This window comes from Aspergillus ruber, assembly GCF_000600275.1.
Source record: "Aspergillus ruber CBS 135680 unplaced genomic scaffold scaffold00062, whole genome shotgun sequence".
Classification (NCBI taxonomy): Eukaryota; Fungi; Ascomycota; class Eurotiomycetes; order Eurotiales; family Aspergillaceae; genus Aspergillus; species Aspergillus ruber.
In genome coordinates, this window is record NW_024467358.1 from 16,013 (window position 1) to 34,883 (window position 18,871).

General features: G+C 48.4%; 7 protein-coding genes across 7 annotated transcripts; 4 read left to right on the top strand and 3 right to left on the bottom strand.

Moving 5' to 3' along the window:
• Positions 1–281: 281 nt before the first annotated feature.
• On the top strand, positions 282–1,647 carry EURHEDRAFT_417775 (uncharacterized protein). Its single transcript, XM_040783275.1, has one exon. It carries the CDS (start codon positions 336–338, stop codon positions 1,281–1,283), a length of 948 nt encoding a protein of 315 aa, XP_040633797.1. The 5' UTR covers positions 282–335; the 3' UTR covers positions 1,284–1,647.
• Positions 1,648–2,515: 868 nt separating this feature from the next.
• On the bottom strand, positions 2,516–4,648 carry EURHEDRAFT_430448 (uncharacterized protein; the record flags this gene model as incomplete). Its single annotated transcript, XM_040783408.1, has 1 exon — positions 2,516–4,648. A coding segment is annotated over one exon (2,133 nt), but the record flags the coding sequence as incomplete, so codon positions are not given.
• Positions 4,649–6,475: 1,827 nt separating this feature from the next.
• Positions 6,476–6,976, bottom strand: EURHEDRAFT_467955 (uncharacterized protein; the record flags this gene model as incomplete). Its single annotated transcript, XM_040785224.1, has 1 exon — positions 6,476–6,976. A coding segment is annotated over one exon (501 nt), but the record flags the coding sequence as incomplete, so codon positions are not given.
• Positions 6,977–8,348: 1,372 nt separating this feature from the next.
• Positions 8,349–10,597, top strand: EURHEDRAFT_467961 (putative C2H2 transcription factor; the record flags this gene model as incomplete). Its single annotated transcript, XM_040785225.1, has 3 exons — positions 8,349–9,393; positions 9,453–9,703; positions 9,752–10,597. The coding sequence occupies 3 exons, from the start codon at positions 8,349–8,351 to the stop codon at positions 10,595–10,597; spliced, it is 2,142 nt and encodes a 713-aa protein (XP_040633800.1).
• A 1,882-nt stretch (positions 10,598–12,479) lies between these two features.
• EURHEDRAFT_417781 (uncharacterized protein) lies at positions 12,480–13,371 on the top strand. Its single transcript, XM_040783276.1, has one exon. The coding sequence runs from the start codon at positions 12,599–12,601 to the stop codon at positions 13,130–13,132; it is 534 nt and encodes a 177-aa protein (XP_040633801.1). The 5' UTR covers positions 12,480–12,598; the 3' UTR covers positions 13,133–13,371.
• On the bottom strand, positions 13,209–14,916 carry EURHEDRAFT_467988 (cytochrome P450; the record flags this gene model as incomplete). Its single annotated transcript, XM_040785227.1, has 3 exons — positions 13,209–14,450; positions 14,505–14,720; positions 14,779–14,916. 3 exons carry the CDS (start codon positions 14,914–14,916, stop codon positions 13,209–13,211), a joined length of 1,596 nt encoding a protein of 531 aa, XP_040633802.1.
• A 2,195-nt stretch (positions 14,917–17,111) lies between these two features.
• Positions 17,112–18,065, top strand: EURHEDRAFT_511296 (DUF3632 domain-containing protein; the record flags this gene model as incomplete). Its single annotated transcript, XM_040785970.1, has 2 exons — positions 17,112–17,496; positions 17,553–18,065. The coding sequence occupies 2 exons, from the start codon at positions 17,112–17,114 to the stop codon at positions 17,999–18,001; spliced, it is 834 nt and encodes a 277-aa protein (XP_040633803.1). The 3' UTR covers positions 18,002–18,065.
• Between the last annotated feature and the right edge of the window lie 806 nt (positions 18,066–18,871).

The following is an 18,871-nucleotide window of genomic DNA, read 5'->3' on the forward strand; positions in this document are numbered from 1 at the left end:
ATCGAAAGACTGCGCGGCCTGTAATAATTCCAAAATACATGGACCCGCGGGCCCGTGGGCCCGGAGGTGCGGGAGCCTGCGGGTTCAGCAACCCATTACAGACACAATCGTATAATGATAGTCGGATAACGTTACTATTGGATCCGGAGATTGAGAGAGGAGGAACTGCTATGAGGCTATATGGACAATATAGGATATGCTATTGAATCATCCGGTAATTGTCCAGGCACCCTGTATTACCATCTGTGTGAACCGAACGAGGAAGTGAACTCAGAAGATAACAGAGTTTTCTGCAGCCAGCAACAGCTATCGCTTGGGTATTGTGTCTCTGTCTGATGAGTTTTCGTTCACGTCCTCGTAGCCAACAGTGGCGAAACGAAGCAGACGCGCAGCTCCCAATCTGGAAGTCTAGCTTTGGTAGCTTTGATGGCGCTTGGTCTCCAGTCTCCGAATTTGAATCGCCACAACATACCCCGAATTCAAAGCGCACTTATCCTAGCCCCAAGTCCACCACATCCGAGTTTCTGCCGCCGTCGTCATCCTCAGCAGAATCCCCTACCGCTGATGGACGCCGAGCGCCAACCCGGTCTCGGCCTGGCTGCTCACCTTCTACTACAACATACCATGATGAATCTTCAGATCCCGATTCGGATTTTGAAGCTTCAGGTCAAAAAGGTCAGAAACGCGGCCTCAGCGAGATCAGTTCATCGCCGGTCCAACGGACGGTACGCCGGGCGGGTTCGCGACATTTTTCACAGTCAGACAGTCAACATGGGCGGCATGACGCAGACTTCTGTACACAGCGTTGTTTACTGGGCCTGCAGCAGGGTGGTCAGCTCGATGATGACTGCCCGAATGTGATGCTCCATAAACAGGGTGGAGACGGTAGGCGGCACACCATTGATTCCACAACTTTGGTGCAACTGGTGAAGCGACAGCTGGGTGACAATATCGACCGGAACTGTACACCAATGGGAGACTGTGGAGCATCAGGAGCGCCGTTCAAGGTCACCTGTGCTGCATATGGGTACACTGTTGTTGGAAAAGGCACGACCTCCTGCCGGTGGCCGGAGCTCCTGCGCGAAGCTGAGGTTTATCATGTCCTGCAGCAGGCTCAGGGTTCTGCAGTTCCTGTTTTCCTGGGAGCAATTGACCTAAAGAAAACTTACTTCCTCCATGGGGCTGGGGCAATTCGGCATATGCTACTTATGGGGTGGGGTGGGAAGCCTATCAGCAGTATTGAGAATATGCCTTCTTGTCCAGAATCCAATAGGGAGAGTTGAATCGTGAAATCTCGAGATCTGTAAAGAAGATCCGCTCTCTCGGAGTTTTGCATGAGGACCTTCGACCGGATAATATTCTATGGAACACTGAGCTGCGACGGGCACTGATTATTGATTTTCATTGGGCTAAATTGGATCGTCGACTGAAGAGAAAGCGGATGCCTTCGTGCAGGGTAGAGACGCAGCCGCTAAAACGACTTCATACCATTTGCTAATAATAATTGTACATTATCGGAGCATTCTTTTGAGAAGATCTGTTCCTGGAGTGTTGCGAATCGGAGTTTCTTGACATGGGATTCATTATTTTTCTTTTTAGACTGGCGCTTTGGAACACAAGTTGATAGAGGCCGTAACCTAATTTAATCAATTATTATCAAAGAATACTAAAGTCCGCTCTGTGGTCGAATAGACTACATTAGTCGTAGCCAGTCTATCATTTACCATCTTAATTTTCGACATGCATGTCCTCAAGCAGCAGCGGAACGTGTGGGATAGGAGCGTTGGCATGGGCGGACAAAACCTGGGCATGAGCGAGACAAATGTGGAATTCAGCGGACAAGGATCAACGTCCACCGGTTTGCCGATGGAGTGGACCATGACAGTAGTGCGTCGACCAGTTTAGAGAAGGGGGTTGGCCTGATACGACATGCTTCTGACATCAGACAGATACGCAGGAATGGATTAATGTCTTTGGCATTAAAATCCACTGCGGCACAGTTCTAGCTATCCGTATGTTTACGCTGCCACGCCCACGATCCTTTACATTGTTTCTGCCTTGTCTGCAACTAGTAGAGATCGGTTTAATTCTTTATCCATGGACCGGGCCATCCTTATCTGAACTGGTCAATGCCAGTGCCTCCACCTTCGGGGGGTTCCGGCCTATTTGACCTGCCACCGTGACAATAGAAAGTGCTTGGTAAAACTAAGATTATTTCATGGCCGTGTGGTGAACCCCTCCAGTCGCTTGACCAAATATAACTAAGTAGCGTATTAATTGGATGACTCAACAAATGGCTGATCGCGCCGAAAGCCAAACCATCATCTTCCTCCGAACAGTGGTTTTCCCCAGGAAGACACAACAATCCGAAGTCAACAAGGCGCACAGGGAATAAGACTGGGATAGTGACAAGCGGCGGCCATTTCCAGTGCCATCATGATGTACAGACAGCAGCTCGACTAGATACGCGCCTTCGTTCATTTTTCCTTCTCGGGACGATACGACGACCCAATGAATTGCCAGGTGTTGGTTGGAAAGGCCGAGGCCGCTTAAGCCATTCCATGTCCTCCAAGTCAACGACAACCAAATTGCGGGTCTGTTCATCCCACAGCATATTACGCCACTCTTTGTCTTTGTGTTCAACACCATACTTCTGGAGGGACTTCAGAGCTTTCTCTCGCTCTTTGTGGAAGAAATCCAGATTTTCGTCTTTGATTATCCGCTGAAGCCGAGTTCCAGACCAGCTCAGGATCATCATATGCGCCATTACACGACCATGGTACCAGTATGCGATGCTTGGCTCAAAGAGGCCTAAACAGACCGGGATCTGATATCCTTGCAAGCCTCGGAGCTTGCGATAATTGTCAACTTCTGTTTTAAGGGCATGCTGATTCTCCTTTGTTGTAGCCTTGATGACCACCGTATACCCATGAGACAATAGAGTCGCTTTCATGAGATACCCCGTCCGACCACGGATGTGTAGCGGCTCAAAACCCTTATTTCGATTTTGGACAAGTTGACGGTGCAGCTTGCGCGTGAACTCCCGCGGGCCCATTGGATGCCTCTGACCGCCGTGATGTTGCCAGTTAGGGCACTTCTTATCCAGAGGACCCCCGTGGACCATACCACGGATACAAGCCATGGTGCAGTACGGTCTCTGCACCTTTTGAGAAGGAGTTTGCTTTGTTCTTTGGTCGGGTTGTGCCCGTTCGCGTCCGCCAGTTGATAAATGTTTACCTTTCCTGCGACTTGATCGACTGCGCGCGGCTGGTGCGGTGGACAGCAAAGGCATATCCTCATCACTATCACTACTTTCACTTAGCGAACCTACCGGGATAAATACACCTAAATTACAGCGAGCGTGGGAACATATATTATGTGTCTTTGGATTCAGTTTCCAGTATGAAGGCTGATAATTCGAGGGCGGCGGCTCCTTGCGAATTGTTTCGGGAATATCGCGCAAGACGTCCAGGTATTCGACTTTCCAGGTCGAAAGCTGTTCATATGCGATATTGTGCCACTCTTGGGACGGAGCTTCAGCGGCCAGCGCTTGGAGTGTGAACGCAAGCATCTGGCCCACGGCAGTCCGGTGGAGACGGCTCTCATCGCCTGCCTGCACGTCTTGATTTGGGAAACACAAGTAGTATTGAACTATTGTGGGATCCTCTGGAATATGTAGAAAGACAAATGCCTCCCCTGTCCGAATACACCTGTTCTGTATCCCCAAGTCATGCATGTATGAGAATATTTGAGTGACAACAGCGGCAACAAGGCGGGTGGTATGAAACTCAAATGTGTCTCCTTCCTGATCAATAACATCGCGGGCCAGGTCCATCTCGTGCAAGCCCGCGACTAATTCCGCGACTGTAAGCTTGTGAGGGGCTTTAAACTCCACCGCATATACTGGTATCTGGCGCTCATCAGCCACGACGTGAACACAGAACTGATCAGCACGGCGATTGCGCCGCCTTCGTGAGCGAGCCCTCGTCTGACTTTGACCCATTTGTTTCCCCTTCCCTTTTCTTCTACCTCTCCCGCGGCTGGTGTTTGTTGGTTGACGGGGTGCGTCGTCAAGATGCATCTCCAAATTGTCATCCAGTGAGGTTGAGTTTGTGCGGTCATAAAAGGCCACTCGGCCCTCAATACCAAACTCCTGTTGCAAAGTTTCATCGCCTCGTAATGCCTCGACAATCTTTTCAACAAAGTTATCCACAGTGTCTCGCTCGAAATTTCGTAAAGTCGCTTCTGAGTAAATCGGTCGGTCTTGGACATTTGTTGCGACATAGTCTAGCTGGTTATCGGAAGGAAAGAGCGGACGTGAGGTAAAGCCGACTGCACGCTCGAGTTTCTTCCAGATTTGCTCCTGGATCTGAGGGAAATCAAGCCATGGAACAATCCGCTTGGGAAAAAGTCGATTGACGGGGTCAGTCACGTTGCCTTGGGTCGTCAGGGTCGCGTTCGTCTCGACTCGGATCGTCTGTGACAGAGATTCGTGGCAGCGATCGAGAAGGCGAAATAGAGAGTTGGGCTGCAGTCGTTGTTCTGCCTCTTCTCTGGCCCGTCTCTCCTCTTCTCTGGCCCGTCTCTCCTCTTCTCTGGCCCGTCTCTCCTCTTCTCTGGCCTGTCTCTCCTCTTCCTGGCGCTGTTCTGCCTCTTCTTGTCGCCGTTCCGCCTCTTCTCTTGCCCATCTCTCTTCTTCCCTTGCCCGTCTCTCTTCCTCCAGTTGACGTCGTAATTCAGCAATATCGTCCTGCATAGCTAGCGGTAAATCTGTCTTTAAAGAGCTAATGGATGACCTGCTGTTAGGACACCATGCATGACATGAACGCATGACAGGAGTCGCGATGTGGCATCCGAGCACCAGTTTATGTTTGATTACTAATCCAGCTAGCGCAAACGCTTTCTGCCTTAGGCATAAAGTGTTTCCTGCTCAAAACGCCTCATAAATACATCATGCGGAACGCGTTACACCCTGAGATTCATCTCACTGGAAGTACAAATGTGACAATTTCCAACAGGACTACACTGATTTTGAATTTTCAATCTGCCCCCAGGCGGTGATGCTGCTTTTGTAAAGACAGGACAGCATGAATGGATGAGACAATATACTATAATTTGATGCCAAAATCCACTACAGTGTGACAGTCTCGAACAATATAAATTTATTGGTAGACTCTCTATCGAAATACTAACATGGAAAAGGAAAGAAAGAAGCTGGGCCTGCCAGCGCTGCGCTATCTAGTATGCGAAGGGGGTTCCTGCCCTATATTCAAACAGGCCAAAGTTTACAAACATCTTGCGTTGTTGGTGAATGCCTGTACTCCGTGACATTACCCCCTCCCTTCCGGATGAAGGGCTGCCCTCAGTCCTTTGGAACTGGATAATCGTCCTCTGGATGGTCATCCAGGAACTCTTCATCTTCCGCCGCGCGGAGCCATTCAAGCAATCAACAGGGTGGACCTGGTGCTTCGGGGTTCATTGTGTGGAAAATTTGCAGCTTCACTGGACTGTTCTTGAAGTCTCGGGCAGGGTACCAGTTCAGGTTGTTGTCATAACCAATCCACTTTGCTCGGTACTGCAGTTTCCGGTATCTCAGGCGGGAGGCAAGGATCTCTTCCACTTCCCATTCATCTTGGTCATTGACAGTGATCGGTGGTGGTGCGTCTGCGTGCTGGCCAGGGAGAGGTTCAGATGTGGAGGCCCTTTGGAGGTGTTCTGGGTTGATAACTGGGTGGACCTTGATAGAGTCTGGCAGATCAATCCAGAACGCGTTTCCCTCCTTTGCAAGGATCTGGAAGGGGCCCGCCCACTGATGATCAAGCTTCTTGCTCGGGCGGCCTGTGTTCCAATTCTTTGTTGATACCATTATCATGTCATCTACATCGAAATCCACTCCCCGCCTGGAACAGTTTGCATTCCATTGTTGACGTGCCTGGGTAGTGCAGATTTGTTCTTGCACCCAGTCCCATGTCTCTTTTAATTGTTGTAGTCTTTGCTGAGCATTTGTCTCTGTGACTGTTCCATTAAGTTTTGACGTCCAGTCAAAAGACGTTCTGGGGGTGTAACCACTGTCAATGAGAAAGGGAGAAGTCTCAGTGGACTCACCCACTAATAATGCGCCAGCAAAGTCCATCATAGGGAGCTTTTCTGACCAATCATTCTGGTAGTGATTGTCATGGAGTATGGGCATTCACCAACAACGCAAGATGTTTGTAAACTTTGGCCTGTTTGAATATAGGGCAGGAACCCCCTTCGCACACTAGATAGCGCAGCGCTGGCAGGCCCAGCTTCTTCCTTTTCCTTCTCCATGTTAGTATTTCGATAGAGAGTCTACCAATAAATTTATATTGTTCGAGACTGTCACAACTGTGCCCACATAAGCTGTGAAGTCATCAAAAGTTTTATCCTCACTGATGTAGGGAAGGGCCAGTTCCTTGACCTTGTCAGTGAGACGTCGGTTGAGCTCAATCTTGTATCAGTCACCAGGAATTCCTGCTTCACTTGCCAGCAATAGAAACTTGGCCAGGAACTCAGGGAACTTGTCACCCGGACGCATGTACAGTTTCTGCAGTTCTGCATCAGCTTCCATGCGATGGTGGGGGTTCCGGAAAGCAGTGGTGAGTGTCTTGAACATCTGTTCAACACTAGTATAGGGATTGGTGGTGTCCTCACGCAGTCTGACACTCAACTGCTGTCGAGCAGGGCCGCTAGTTCGGGAGACAAGGTAAATTCGCTTCATCTGATCATCACCCAACCGGTCTGCATTCACCACGAACTTTCCTTTCATCTCAATCATCCAGTCCTCGAACTTGGGGTCTTTGCTATCGGTGAGGAGAGGTGGGTCAGGAACTTTCTCTGACTTGCTTGTTGATTTGACACTTTCTGCAGTGAACCCCCGAGAATGCAACTGTGCCTCGGCATAGGCAGTCTTGTACTCATCACGCTCCATCACAAGATCATCTATCTGGTCTTCCTTGTCCTTCAGTCAGGTCTTGTGTTCTTGGAGCTCAGTACGAAGGGTCTGGACAAGGCTCCCATCCATTTGCCCACAGTATTCATTCTCGAGGTCAATCATATTATTGAAGGTATCAGCAACATAGTCAAACAGTTCACTGGGGTGGTCGCGGCACTGTGCCAGAAATTCTTTGTAGGTGATAATCTTTCGACCCTGTTCCTTCATATCCAGCGTCACATGTCGACTCTGGGTTCGTTCAGTGGCATCTCGAGCCATCTTGGCTAGTTCATTCATTGATTGTTTGTTGGGGGTTCTCTGTCGCAAGCGTGTGGATCTCTCCAATGGAGTCCTAGCTGTATGCGCTAGAGAAGGGGTGTGTAAAAGAGTAAGGATGATGTTAGTATTATGTGACAGTCTCGAACAATATAAATTTATTGGTAGACTCTCTGTCGAAATACTAACATGGAGAAGGAAAGAAGGAAGCTGGGCCTGCCAGCGCTGCGCTATCTAGTGTGCGAAGGGGGTTCCTGCCCTATATTCAAACAGGCCAAAGTTTACAAACATCTTGCGTTGTTGGTGAATGCCCGTACTCCGTGACATCAGACCACCGGAGCAAGTTAGGATGGGAATTCAGAAGATAATCAGGCAGATGAGAAACCCCAGCTTAACTTTAGGGTAAGTGCTTCTCAGCTACTTTCCAAGTGCTTGCTAACTATATTATAGCTCAACTCATTCGGAGTCCAGAGCTGGAGTCATTTTGTCATGGATATGATGCATATACACTTGCTGAAATCCATGCATCATTCTCAAATATTGATCGTATCTCTGCAACCATTCAAAAGCAATGCCTTATGACCTATCCAGCAGGGCATCACTTTAATGAGGTTATATATTTGCAGAATACTGATCCATTGATAAAGGTATACAGTTGGCAATCAGTTAAGAGCTACTCGGGAGGCACTTGTTTACTAGATATGGGATTACATCCAACAGAAGTTTTATGATGCTGACCAGGTTATTATTATCTGTGCTCTCAAAAAACAGATACAGCTCCTCAATACATTGAATTCCTTCGAGATTGACATGTCATATAAACAAATCCGAGAAAAAGAGATGAACGAGGTTGTGTTTGCAACATATTTACCTTCACATGGAAAAAGCATGTATCTTGAAAGCACAAACTAATCACTGAATAGTTATTACACTTCTCCGGATTTTCACCAATCAGGAAACCACTGAAGGCCCCTATAACATCACGTGTTCCCCCACACTACCCCACATAATCCCCGGCATTCGGCTTTCCCAAAGCGGTATCGAGGTCTCCCACTTCACAGCCTCCCACAGCCTCCCACAGCCATATCCCAACCCACTACATCCCTCAATTGCAACCGAAATGCAGTCAAATTCGATCTATCAATGCCCAATTTGTCCGAAACATTACAAGCGTCGTGAACACCTGAAGCGCCACCGTAGTTCTCATACTTCCGAACGCCCCCACCGATGTCCGCAGTGCGACGGGCGGTTTCAGCGGGCGGATGTGCTGAGAAGACACCTGCAGACTTGTTTGGAGAGAAGGGGATCACGGGGGCTGACAACTCGTCGGAGAGCTTGTGATCGCTGCGTGCGACAGAAAAAAGCATGTAATTTGCAGCAGCCGTGTGATCGCTGCGCGCAGCAGATGGTTGAGTGCTGTTATTCTGTCGCGCCTTCAGAGGATAGGAACACAATAGCGAGTCCGGGAAATGCAGAGCTAGCACGAGCACCGCCGGCGCCAGAAACGACACTTACGATGGCTTTTCGCTGGTCGGACTTTGGTGCGGACAATTTGGTGGCGAATTCTGGTGAACATGATGCGATGGCGCTCAGCGATCCGAACGTGCTGGACCACGCCAGCCCTAGCTGGCAGGATTTAATTGCAATGGCATCGGAGGGTCCACCGGGGCCGGATAATATGCATACTTCGTTTCAGTTTCTCGACAAGATGACTAGCAACACGGGGCTGGCGTATAGCTTTGACTGCGGGACACCAGAGGAACGGGCGCAGGTGCTTTCTAGCCTGGAACGCGAGGTAGAAAGTGAATGTGGGGCATCATCATCATCACCATCATCTTCACCAGAGGTGTTGGATATGCCGGGATCGCCCTTAATCGATGGATTATCGCTGAAATGGCTGAATGACCCTCTTTCGCTCAAGACCCATCAGATATTACACCTCATCAAGGATGTGGTGATGGTGAAGCCACGGAATAGCTCTGTCACACTGGACTGGTCACCAGGTTTACAGCAGTCATGTCTACGGTTCTTCTCGCCAGTGAACCTGCGCAGATACCTAGGATTATATTGGGCGGTCTGGCATCCGAATGTCAATTTCGTTCATCGACCTAGTTTCGATTCAACGTCAGCTAAGCCAACCGTATTAGCTGCTATGACCTTACTTGGTAGGCTTTTTTTTTTTTTGTTTTTCCCATTCTGAATGTACATTTAGCTAACCCAACAGGTGCGTGCATGTCGCCCGAAACGTCCGATCACGAAGAGGCGCGGATGTGGTTCAACTGTGTCGAGGAGCTTGTCTTTACCGATGAAGACTTTAATAGTGATTTCACTTCTGCGACATCCTGTCCTAGTCTACATCGAAACATCGTCCAGGCACTCCAAGCAGCTTACATGGTGTGCTTATACCAGAACTGGGAAGGTAGTGATGCGAGCAAACGGCGGATTCGACGTTATCGCTTTGCTAGTCTTGTTTCTGTAAGTCCGCCGATACTGAACCTGTCTAACGTATATGCTAATTGATAGACTGCTCGAGACATCGACTTGACGACCGTCAAACATGCTAAATACAGCGAGCATACTCGATACCAATTCGAATGGAAGGATTTCGCCACTCGAGAAGAGCTAATTCGCGTCCTGATTTGGATCTTCCTCCTCGATACAGCATTCGTTCTCTTCAACAATCTCCCTCCCCGCATGGTAATCAAGGAAATGAAAATCCACATGGCCGTGCCGGATGCCTGTTTCCAAGCATCGACAGCAGATGACTGCTACGAACAAATCAAACGTCTCCTTCCTGCAAACAGCCAATACTGGAAGATATCTTTCTGCAATGCATTCAAAAGCCTCTTCCAGGAGAACCTGGCAATGAATCTCCGCTACGACCTAGCCGCCTTAGGCCCACTAAACCTGTTCGCCCTAACCTCCGCCATCCACTCCCAAATCTTCCAATACCGCAGCAACTCCTGGGGCACCGTTCAACTCCTTGCCCCAATTCGTAACGCACTAGATAACTGGCGCGCTATCTGGGAACTCTCTATAACATCGCTTCCCCCCAAACTCTCCCCACACGTCAGCCGCGCCGACGACGACGACGGCTATTACAACGCCCAAGTAATTATGCACCAACCCGAACGAATGTGGCGGCGAGTAGGCTTCTGCAGATACTGTCCCGAGTACTGGTTACTGGCGAATTTGATGGTCAATCAGCTTACGGAGTTGTGCGTGTCGGGGTCACAGCCGAGGAATGAGTTAGAGAGGTTGGATGATGAACCGCTGGATTCGATTCTGAAGAAGTATGATGAGACGAGTATGCAGCAGGCAAATGATTTGATTTTGAGCTTTCAGCGGTGGCAAGTTTTTAGTTATTAGTTGCTTCTGTTATACAGGAGTTTATGAATTAACACCGCTTTATACATCCTTTTCTCACGAAGTACTTGGTTTCACTAGGTTAACCTGCTGGGAAGGCGTTTGTGGTTCCCGCTCACCCTCCTGGATGTCAGGAATATCGACAATATGAGTCCTGATACACCTTTAATGGCAATTGGAGTATGAGCTTAATGAAGTTCGCAGAGACAATCCATTTAGATAGCATAAAAAAATAAATAAAAATAAATAAAAAGAAGATAGAAAAGAAGAGGGAGAAGAGGGAGAAGAAAATAAATACAAGTTTTTATGAATAGACGTGCCCATATCTGTTATCCGTAACTGTTCGTCCGATGTTTTCTCCGGGGCAGCAGAGAGGGCTTAAGGTGAATGGAGTGCGCACTCCATTCCAATACGGCTTTCGTCCTTTCATTGGTTTTGACTTATTTGTGCACATCACGCAACTGATTCTTTCGTTCACCTTACTCGCCCTCTGTGCTTAACAACGGTGGGGTCTGCACTAATGACCGCTCCTTTGAACGCCGTTATCCAGCCCTGAAGTATATTCGTGATGGTTATCACAATGAGGACGGGGCTGCTGTCGGGTTGCAAGCATGACTAACAAGGCAGACGCACTCTTATTCTGGTTCCATTCAGGCTCATGGTCTAACAGATCCCCTAAATCGTGGCCAAGGATCCGCACATTGAATCCAGTGCAGGCGCCGCGCGAACTGGTGCCAGGTGGCTTCCGCTCATCCACTGAATTGATTCGTCAATTGCTTACATACTCACCGTGAGAAGAAGTAATTCAAGTGTTCGAGCCAATCTATGGGATGGAAGCCGCGTCGTTTCATAATATGGGTCGACTTCTCCACGCGTGAAGGAAGCGTCAATGCCGACTCCGATCAAATTTCACCCATGTCAGCGAGAATCTTTGAAGTGATTTGGAGTGTCGCGTCTGTCTTTATTGTTGTCTCGCGATGAGTCCCGAGACATATTACAGTCACCCCCGAGAACATAGCACGCACGAAGGCAAAAAAATTTTGTCACCCTATAGCTGACCCGTGATGAGTCTCGGTTCTTGCGAATTTGTAACCCGAGGCATTTCAACAGCATTTAACGGAACATTATGCGCTATAATGGCGAAGCCCGATTCATGAGATTTTGGTCAGAGCAGTGAGAGTTCCCGTTCTTGTATACTCACTCAGTGAAGTCTGCGGCCGCACAGGTTTTGTTTTGCAAAGGTCCTTCAGACACCTGTTAACTCGGGCGGTGTTATTTCACCAGCAGGAAAGTAGTGATAATCTGTCTATAATGTACCAGCGACAATACCAGGCTCCCCTGGGATTCGGCTGGAACATGAGACAGTCATCGAGAAAAGGTATTAAAGTCCTTCCTTCACCAGTCCCCAGAGGCTCAAAGCTAAACCATCAAGCACCGACACACTTACCACATATCTGAATGGAATGATTGTGTTCGGAAGGCACCAGGAACTATGACGCTGGCTGAAGGGAAACAATCGTTTAGACTACAAAACGAGCCATGTGCAATTGAATACAACACACTCTTTTACAAACTTGAAAACTCAGCACGTGTGTTCGCCTGTGCCGAGAGTGTACCAGGAAATAATATATCGGCCGAAATATCAACTATCTGATAGTTCAATACATAGTACGAACAAAAAGCATACTTCAGCTCAGCCATGAACATTCCGAAGCCGATCATCATCATGCCGACCAACATCCCGGTGGGGCAAGAATCCGCATTTGACTTCGGCAATCATGTTATGGTTTATAGATCGACGACCTTGATTGGCCTCTTTTTGAAAGCAGTTCCATAATAATAATAGGAGGTGTTCGCTCGGTTTCAGTCTGCGGAATTGGCAGATATTGAGTGATAAATATCGCTCTTGCTGCACATTTGATGCATCCGCAATTTTTTCGCAAACCACTTGTATACAGCAGTGACCCCATACACCCGCAAAATATACCTAATTTATCGTACAAAATGGGCCTCTTTACTCTCCTCTCCATCCTCTCCCTCTCCTCCAGCGTCTTGGCCGCACCTAGAAAGAACCAGGACAAACACCTTACCGCAACCGCCATCGTCAACACGCCTGACAACACCTCCTCCGCCTTCGAATGCTGGCAACTAACCACCCCCTTCGACGCCGCGACCCTCGATGGCACGGTGGCCGGCGCCATGAACCTAGGTCTCGCAGACGTAACTAAAGTAAACTACGTCGTGCGCCCGCCACACGAAGATTACGGACTACACAATGCGCCCAACGCACAGATTGTCGTGTACCTCTCCGGATCGATCAATATCACCGTGCCGACGGTGCCGGAACAGCAGTCGGTTATTTTGGGCGGTGGGCATGGATTGTTTTTCGCGATGGATACGGAGGGCGAGGGACATTATGCGACGTATCCGAGTGATGAGCAGACTATAGGGTTGATGATTCCGTTGAAGGATGGAAAGGCGCCGGAGCACGTTGTTTTGGATGATAAGCCTTGTGGGACGACATCGAGTATTGTCTAATTACGACCACGGAACTGTGTTATATGTCAATCGACAGTGATGTATTCATAACAATGTATCATAATGGTAGCCAAAACTACTGCGTTGTCCACTGCAACCTCTCATCCAAATTCTCCTTCCTCGCCTCCTCCCACTCCCTAACCACAACACCCGCCCTCTCTTTCGACCGAGGTTTAATGTCCGCCTCAAACGGCTCTGGCATACAAACAAATCCCTGCGTCAACCTCTCTGTATCAGGCATAATTTTCTCCCCTGTCCTCACATTAATCTTGGGTAGAATGTCAAATGCCCACAGAATCCGCGCCATACCCAGAAACAAACTCCTCTCTGCAACATGAATACCAGGGCAAATGCGCCGCCCCGCACCGAATGTGAAGACATCGCGCTTTGATGGGTCAGGGTTCGCAGCTGCATCGCCCAGACTCTGCTCGTCGCCGGAGTACCGGTCTGGGTTGAAGCGGCGGGGTTTGGGGTGCCGGTCGGGATCCATGTGGATGGCCCAGACGTTGTGGAGGACTCCTGCGCCCGCGGGGATAAAGTAGCCCATATACTCATCGTCTTGGGTGACTGCATGCGGGACGGCACCCATGATGGTTGTGGGCATCCAGCGGAGTGTTTCTTTCATGATGCAGCGGATGTAAGGGAGGGCATCGATGTCATCCATGGATGGGATGCGGGAGGGGCCGATGACGCGGTCGATTTCGGCTTGTGCTTTTTGCTGCACGTCGGGATAGACGAGCATTGCTTGGACGAAGGCGTAGAGCGTGGAAGAAGTAGTGTCAGAGCCAGCTTCCAGGAGAGTTCCGGAGATATAAGCAGCCTGGTCATCACTGAAACCCTCAGACTTCTGCGCCTCAAACATGCCCTTGCAGAAACATGGCTTGATAGTACCAGCCCGAATATCCTTTTTCGCCTGTAGCCAATGACTTAAATAAAGCGCCTTCTCGTTTTTATGCAACTCCTTTGCCTTCCGCTGCGCCGGCACAAGAAACTCCGGCAACTTGCCCAGAAGCGGAAAGAAATCAACCATCGCCGCTGTGCCGGTCTGGTTGATATCCGAAAACTCGGAGAACCCATCAAAAAGCTGCATCATCTTGGGATCTTCGTAGGTGGGTGTGCGCCAGCCAAAGACCATTGTTGTTGTCAGCGCGTTGGAGTACCGCCGGATGTGCTTGAGGAAGTCGTTGGGCTCGGTGAGGAATTGGTACAGCATTTGCTTGTTCTCGAGCACTTGGTAGGGGAGGTAGGATTTTGAGGTTACGACGTTGAGGAGACCGTGGATCATTTTGCGGCACATGCGCCAGGTCGGGCCGTAGCCCTGTTTATTCTATTAGTACTTGGCCTGATTCAGGTGGTAAGGGGAAAGGCATACCATCATGAGAACGCGAAGTCCACCACTGCACAGCGTCTGTCCAATATACATATCCTGGCGATGGGAGTAGATGCGGCTCCGGCGGTCGAGGAGTTCCTTAACAGCTTCTTCGCTCGAGATGACAATAAGGCACTTCGTGCCCAGCATCAGACTATAGATAGGACCGTATTCACGTGCCCATTTCTCGAATTGCAAGTGGGCATCGTGGTTTGGCATCTAGTCTTGTCAGTAACTTCCAGAAAGATAAGAGGACCAGAAGGTAAAGGATGGGTACCTGATGAATATTCCCGATAATCGGCAATGTAGGAGGCCCAGGGGGATAATTCTTCGGTCGTTTACCAATAGACAATAGGCGAGAGAAGAGAAATAATGTGCCTACCGCGAGGCAGAAGAGTGTAATCGGGGGTAACATTCTGTATACTAGATTTGATAAAGATCAAATTGATGGGTGGGAGTTCATGTCATGTCGGGGTAGTCAGGAGCCTTTTTATATCTTTCATATGTATATATCTTGCCTCTACAAGTTGAGAAGTACATGGTGATCCGTACAGCTGTCTATAATCTGATCGGTTATCCGTGGAGATCGTTGTATGTCGGAGCTATGTAGGCGGAGCTTGAGTGTCGGATGTGGTGGTGGGATACGTACCGATAACCTAGGTGATCCTATTTCGGCGATCTACGCATAGGTCATCACTCGCCGCCGTCCATTCATTTTATTACGTACAGATTGTAGAAAATCCAGTATGTACTTTGTAAAGATAATCTGTGCATGGTCAGGTTTATTCGTAAACCATACTAAAATTAAACACTGAAGGTGAAGCAGAGAAATGGCGCGATATATAAACAGGTTAGGGTTACGAATGGGAAGTGAGACAACATATAGAAATGATGGAGACTATGAATCTACGTGTACAGCTCAGTCAAGGTCAATGTTTCATTACAGGAGAGTGAGAGAGGTTAGAGCAGCCCAAGGAGCTCTGTAAAACCGACGCTCTCCATTATGCGTACGATTTCCGAAGAATACAAGAATACGGTTGACATTGCGAGAAAAAAGTTTTTACCGGCATGGGGTGTAGGAGGTTAATTCAGAAATCTCTACGAGGATCGCAGGGTTCACGGTCTGCTCCATGGGAAGCCAGTTAACGAAATATTATTATCATTTAATCAAGTTTATTGTCCATGCCGAGCCCTAGAGCTATGATAGACCCTTATTCGTGGACTTGAGGCTGGTAGCTATTCCAGTCTTTTATCCCCATAAGCTCCTGAGGCACTAGCCTCCTTCTATAATCTTTCTGATCCTTTTCCTCGCCCCAAACCGCCTGTATGCGCAGGGCTTTCGAGCCGAGTGCTCTCCTTGTGTTTCAGAGCAGGATGGGTGTGGCCTAAGCTGGGAATTCAGCTTAGGCTACCCTCCCTCCTATCCTTCTCCTGTTCTAATCGCCTCTTCCAGTGCTTCCAGTCCCCATTCATTGTCTCTTCGGGCCATTTCCGCCGTTCGCTGAGAATGTGCTCGGGTTAGAGCCACCCTAGTACTAGCCAGAAATTCTAGTAGCGCCCTGGTAGCTCTGGGCTCTCCTAACAGTCGTCCCTGTGGGTGTTCCTCTGCACCAGCGGGTCTCACGACCCCATCCATCTCCAGATCCTTGTAGAGCTTGTTTCGCTGGTGTCGCCATTTTCGGCATTCAAAGAGAAGATGGTGCATTGTTTCCCTTGATAAGCCACAATCTCTGCAGGTTGCATCCTCTTGGGCCTTGATTTGATATAGATATACTCCAATGGCTGCATGTCCTGACTTCAGTTGAAAGTGCCGGCTTGCTAGATGCTTGGGAGCAACTGCAGCTGTTGGGTTGAGCTGCCAGTTTTTCCGCGGCCTGTACATTCGTTGACCTTGTTGAGATTGTTGGCTGAGCTTTTTGGTGAGCCATCTCTGCTTCCATATTGTGATGGCTTCTGTTTGGGCTCTACAGGCAAATGCCAGGGAGATCTCTCTTGGGCCTCTTCCTGGGGGTTTGTTGGCTGCCTGCTTTGCTACCTGGTTGGCTTTCTCATTTCCTTCTATCCCTGCGTGTCCTGGAACCCACTGGATGGTGGGTTGATGACCTCGGGTATGTAGTCTCTTGGCTATAGCATGTGCGTGGATTGCTAAAGCGTAGATAGTATTTGAAGTGTTGAGATTTCGTTTGGTTGACGGTGGTCGGTAATTAAAGATTCGTGAGCCCTTTATATAGATTTCCTGTCTATTTAGCAAATAGCACCCCTTTAGCCATCATGGAAATACTCTGTTTACCGCCATGATGAAGATCTCATAGCCTCTAGGGGGCCGAAATTAATTCAGCCTTACCAGCTAAGGAGAGACCCTGCAGAAGGACCCTGATAATTCGTCCCCATAGCCTCGAATGATATATCTAATTAAACTAGAAAATAGTTTGGCATGAAATGAAGAAAATGAGCCTTGTTTGTTTTGGCCCCGCAACTTAAAATAAAAAGAGGCTGTGGCTGACCCCACAAAACGACCTTTACATTTATATTATAGAACTACATTTCTGCCCCCCCCCCCCCCCCCCCAACCCCGCCTTTGTGCAAACCCTCGTGGATATCTTTGACACAATGGAAAGCTCCCTCTTCAACGCCGTCAAGGAAAATTTCGATCCCCACCACTTACCAATTGACGAGTTCAACATTCTCTACAACCTCGTCAGATATCCTAATGCGTCGGTAGAAGAAGCAGTAGAAAAGGTTGTCAATCTTACTTTGAAAGAGCTCACTACATTAGATGATGGCTTTGCCTTCAATCTCTGCGCTCTGATTATGGACATTGCTACCAATACCGTACCTGCTGAGCAGGCAAATCTTGTTGAATTTGTCTCACAGCTCCAGAAAACCTCTGTGAGAAATCCAAAAACAAGAGAGCAGGTTAGAGATCAAGACGGACAATGTGTGTGGCAAGATCTTCCCACATTAGGAATATATGTTACTGATTTTTGGAACTTTGGTAAGTTTATATTTACTATGATATTACCTATGTATCTATTCTAATATCATTTCCAGATCACCATAAAATTCACACACAAGCTGAGATAATAAAATGGGAAAATAAAAATGCCTTCTTAGCACAGCTTACTGCCGCTGCAAAAGTTGACTATGATGATACCAAGTCCTTGCATCCCTTGGACTTTGCAAACTTTGGCCTGTTCGCATTAAATGACGCTTTTGATGGCGATAGAGATTGCCAAAAAGGGGAACAGTCCGAAACAGCAGTACGAGCAGCCTCTCTGTGGATCAAGATCGCGGCAGACCGGCTTTGGTCTCATTGTAAAAATCAGCGGCCTTTTGACAACGACGATGGATGTGAGGAAAGGGGCTTTGACGTTGAACGGTGGAATGAGTGGAAACAGGGTGTGATAGCTGCTCGGGATGCTCTGTGTGCAAATGGAGAGACTCGAGAATTGATCAAAGATGCCTTGGAACAGATCAGTCGGGCCGAGGCAGGAAGATAACCGACCTAGTGTGATATGCCTGTTAAATGTCCTTTCATTCTGACAATATCTAATTGATATCCACATTTAGCCCTTCCTATCTCCTGGTCGTGTTACATGAGCTTGTTCGGGAAGCATTTCCTGGCGTTCGGTTTCCTAGATTAGTCTCAGTTTCGTCTGATAATCCTCACTCGTAAATCGTAATAGCCTCGTGCAGTCCGGACAATCGATTTCTCGAATCCCGATTCCTGAGCCTCAATATTGATTGATTGATCTATTTAACGTCGAGGGTTTTCCGCGGAAAAACCCTGGTCCCAGAGCAGGACGTACGATGGGCAGATCGGAACTGTCTGTCCTCTAGCTAAACTACCATTTATCATCTAAATACAGGTAGCCCCTTACGCAGGGGGGCTGCTTGGGTTCTCACAGCTGTTGTCTGTTGAGAGGCAGCTTGAGCTTCTTCGGTTTGAATAAAAAAACAATAAATGGGAAGGAAAAGGGGAGGTCAAACAGATGGAAAGGGAAAACAGGGAGAAAAGAGGTGGGCGACCCAGAAGTAAGCCTGGAAGTCCCTGAATTTAGTGAACTTGTCAGCCTAATGGCATCTGCAGATGGTTGTACAGAACTGAGGTTTTTCCAGCCTAGCTGAGAAGGTGGTGGCTCCTGCCTTTGTGCTGAGGATCTGCCGCTGGCTGGCAGCCCCAGAGTGGCATGGCGGGTCCGCAAAATCCACGCCAAACCGCGCTGAATCCGCAATGGCGCGGATTCTGGATTCATCATATCTGCGGCTGTATTTTGGCTTGATCTATGACGGTTTATAAAGCGCTGCACCCTTTTTTTTTTTTTTTTTTTTTTTTTTTTTTTTTTTTTTTTTTTTTTTTTTTTTTTTTT

Bases quoted from the DNA above. Each gene is read 5' to 3' on its own strand.
- EURHEDRAFT_417775 (XM_040783275.1), top strand. From the start codon at position 336: ATGAGTTTTCGTTCACGTCCTCGTAGCCAACAGTGGCGAAACGAAGCA.
- EURHEDRAFT_417781 (XM_040783276.1), top strand. From the start codon at position 12,599: ATGGGCCTCTTTACTCTCCTCTCCATCCTCTCCCTCTCCTCCAGCGTC.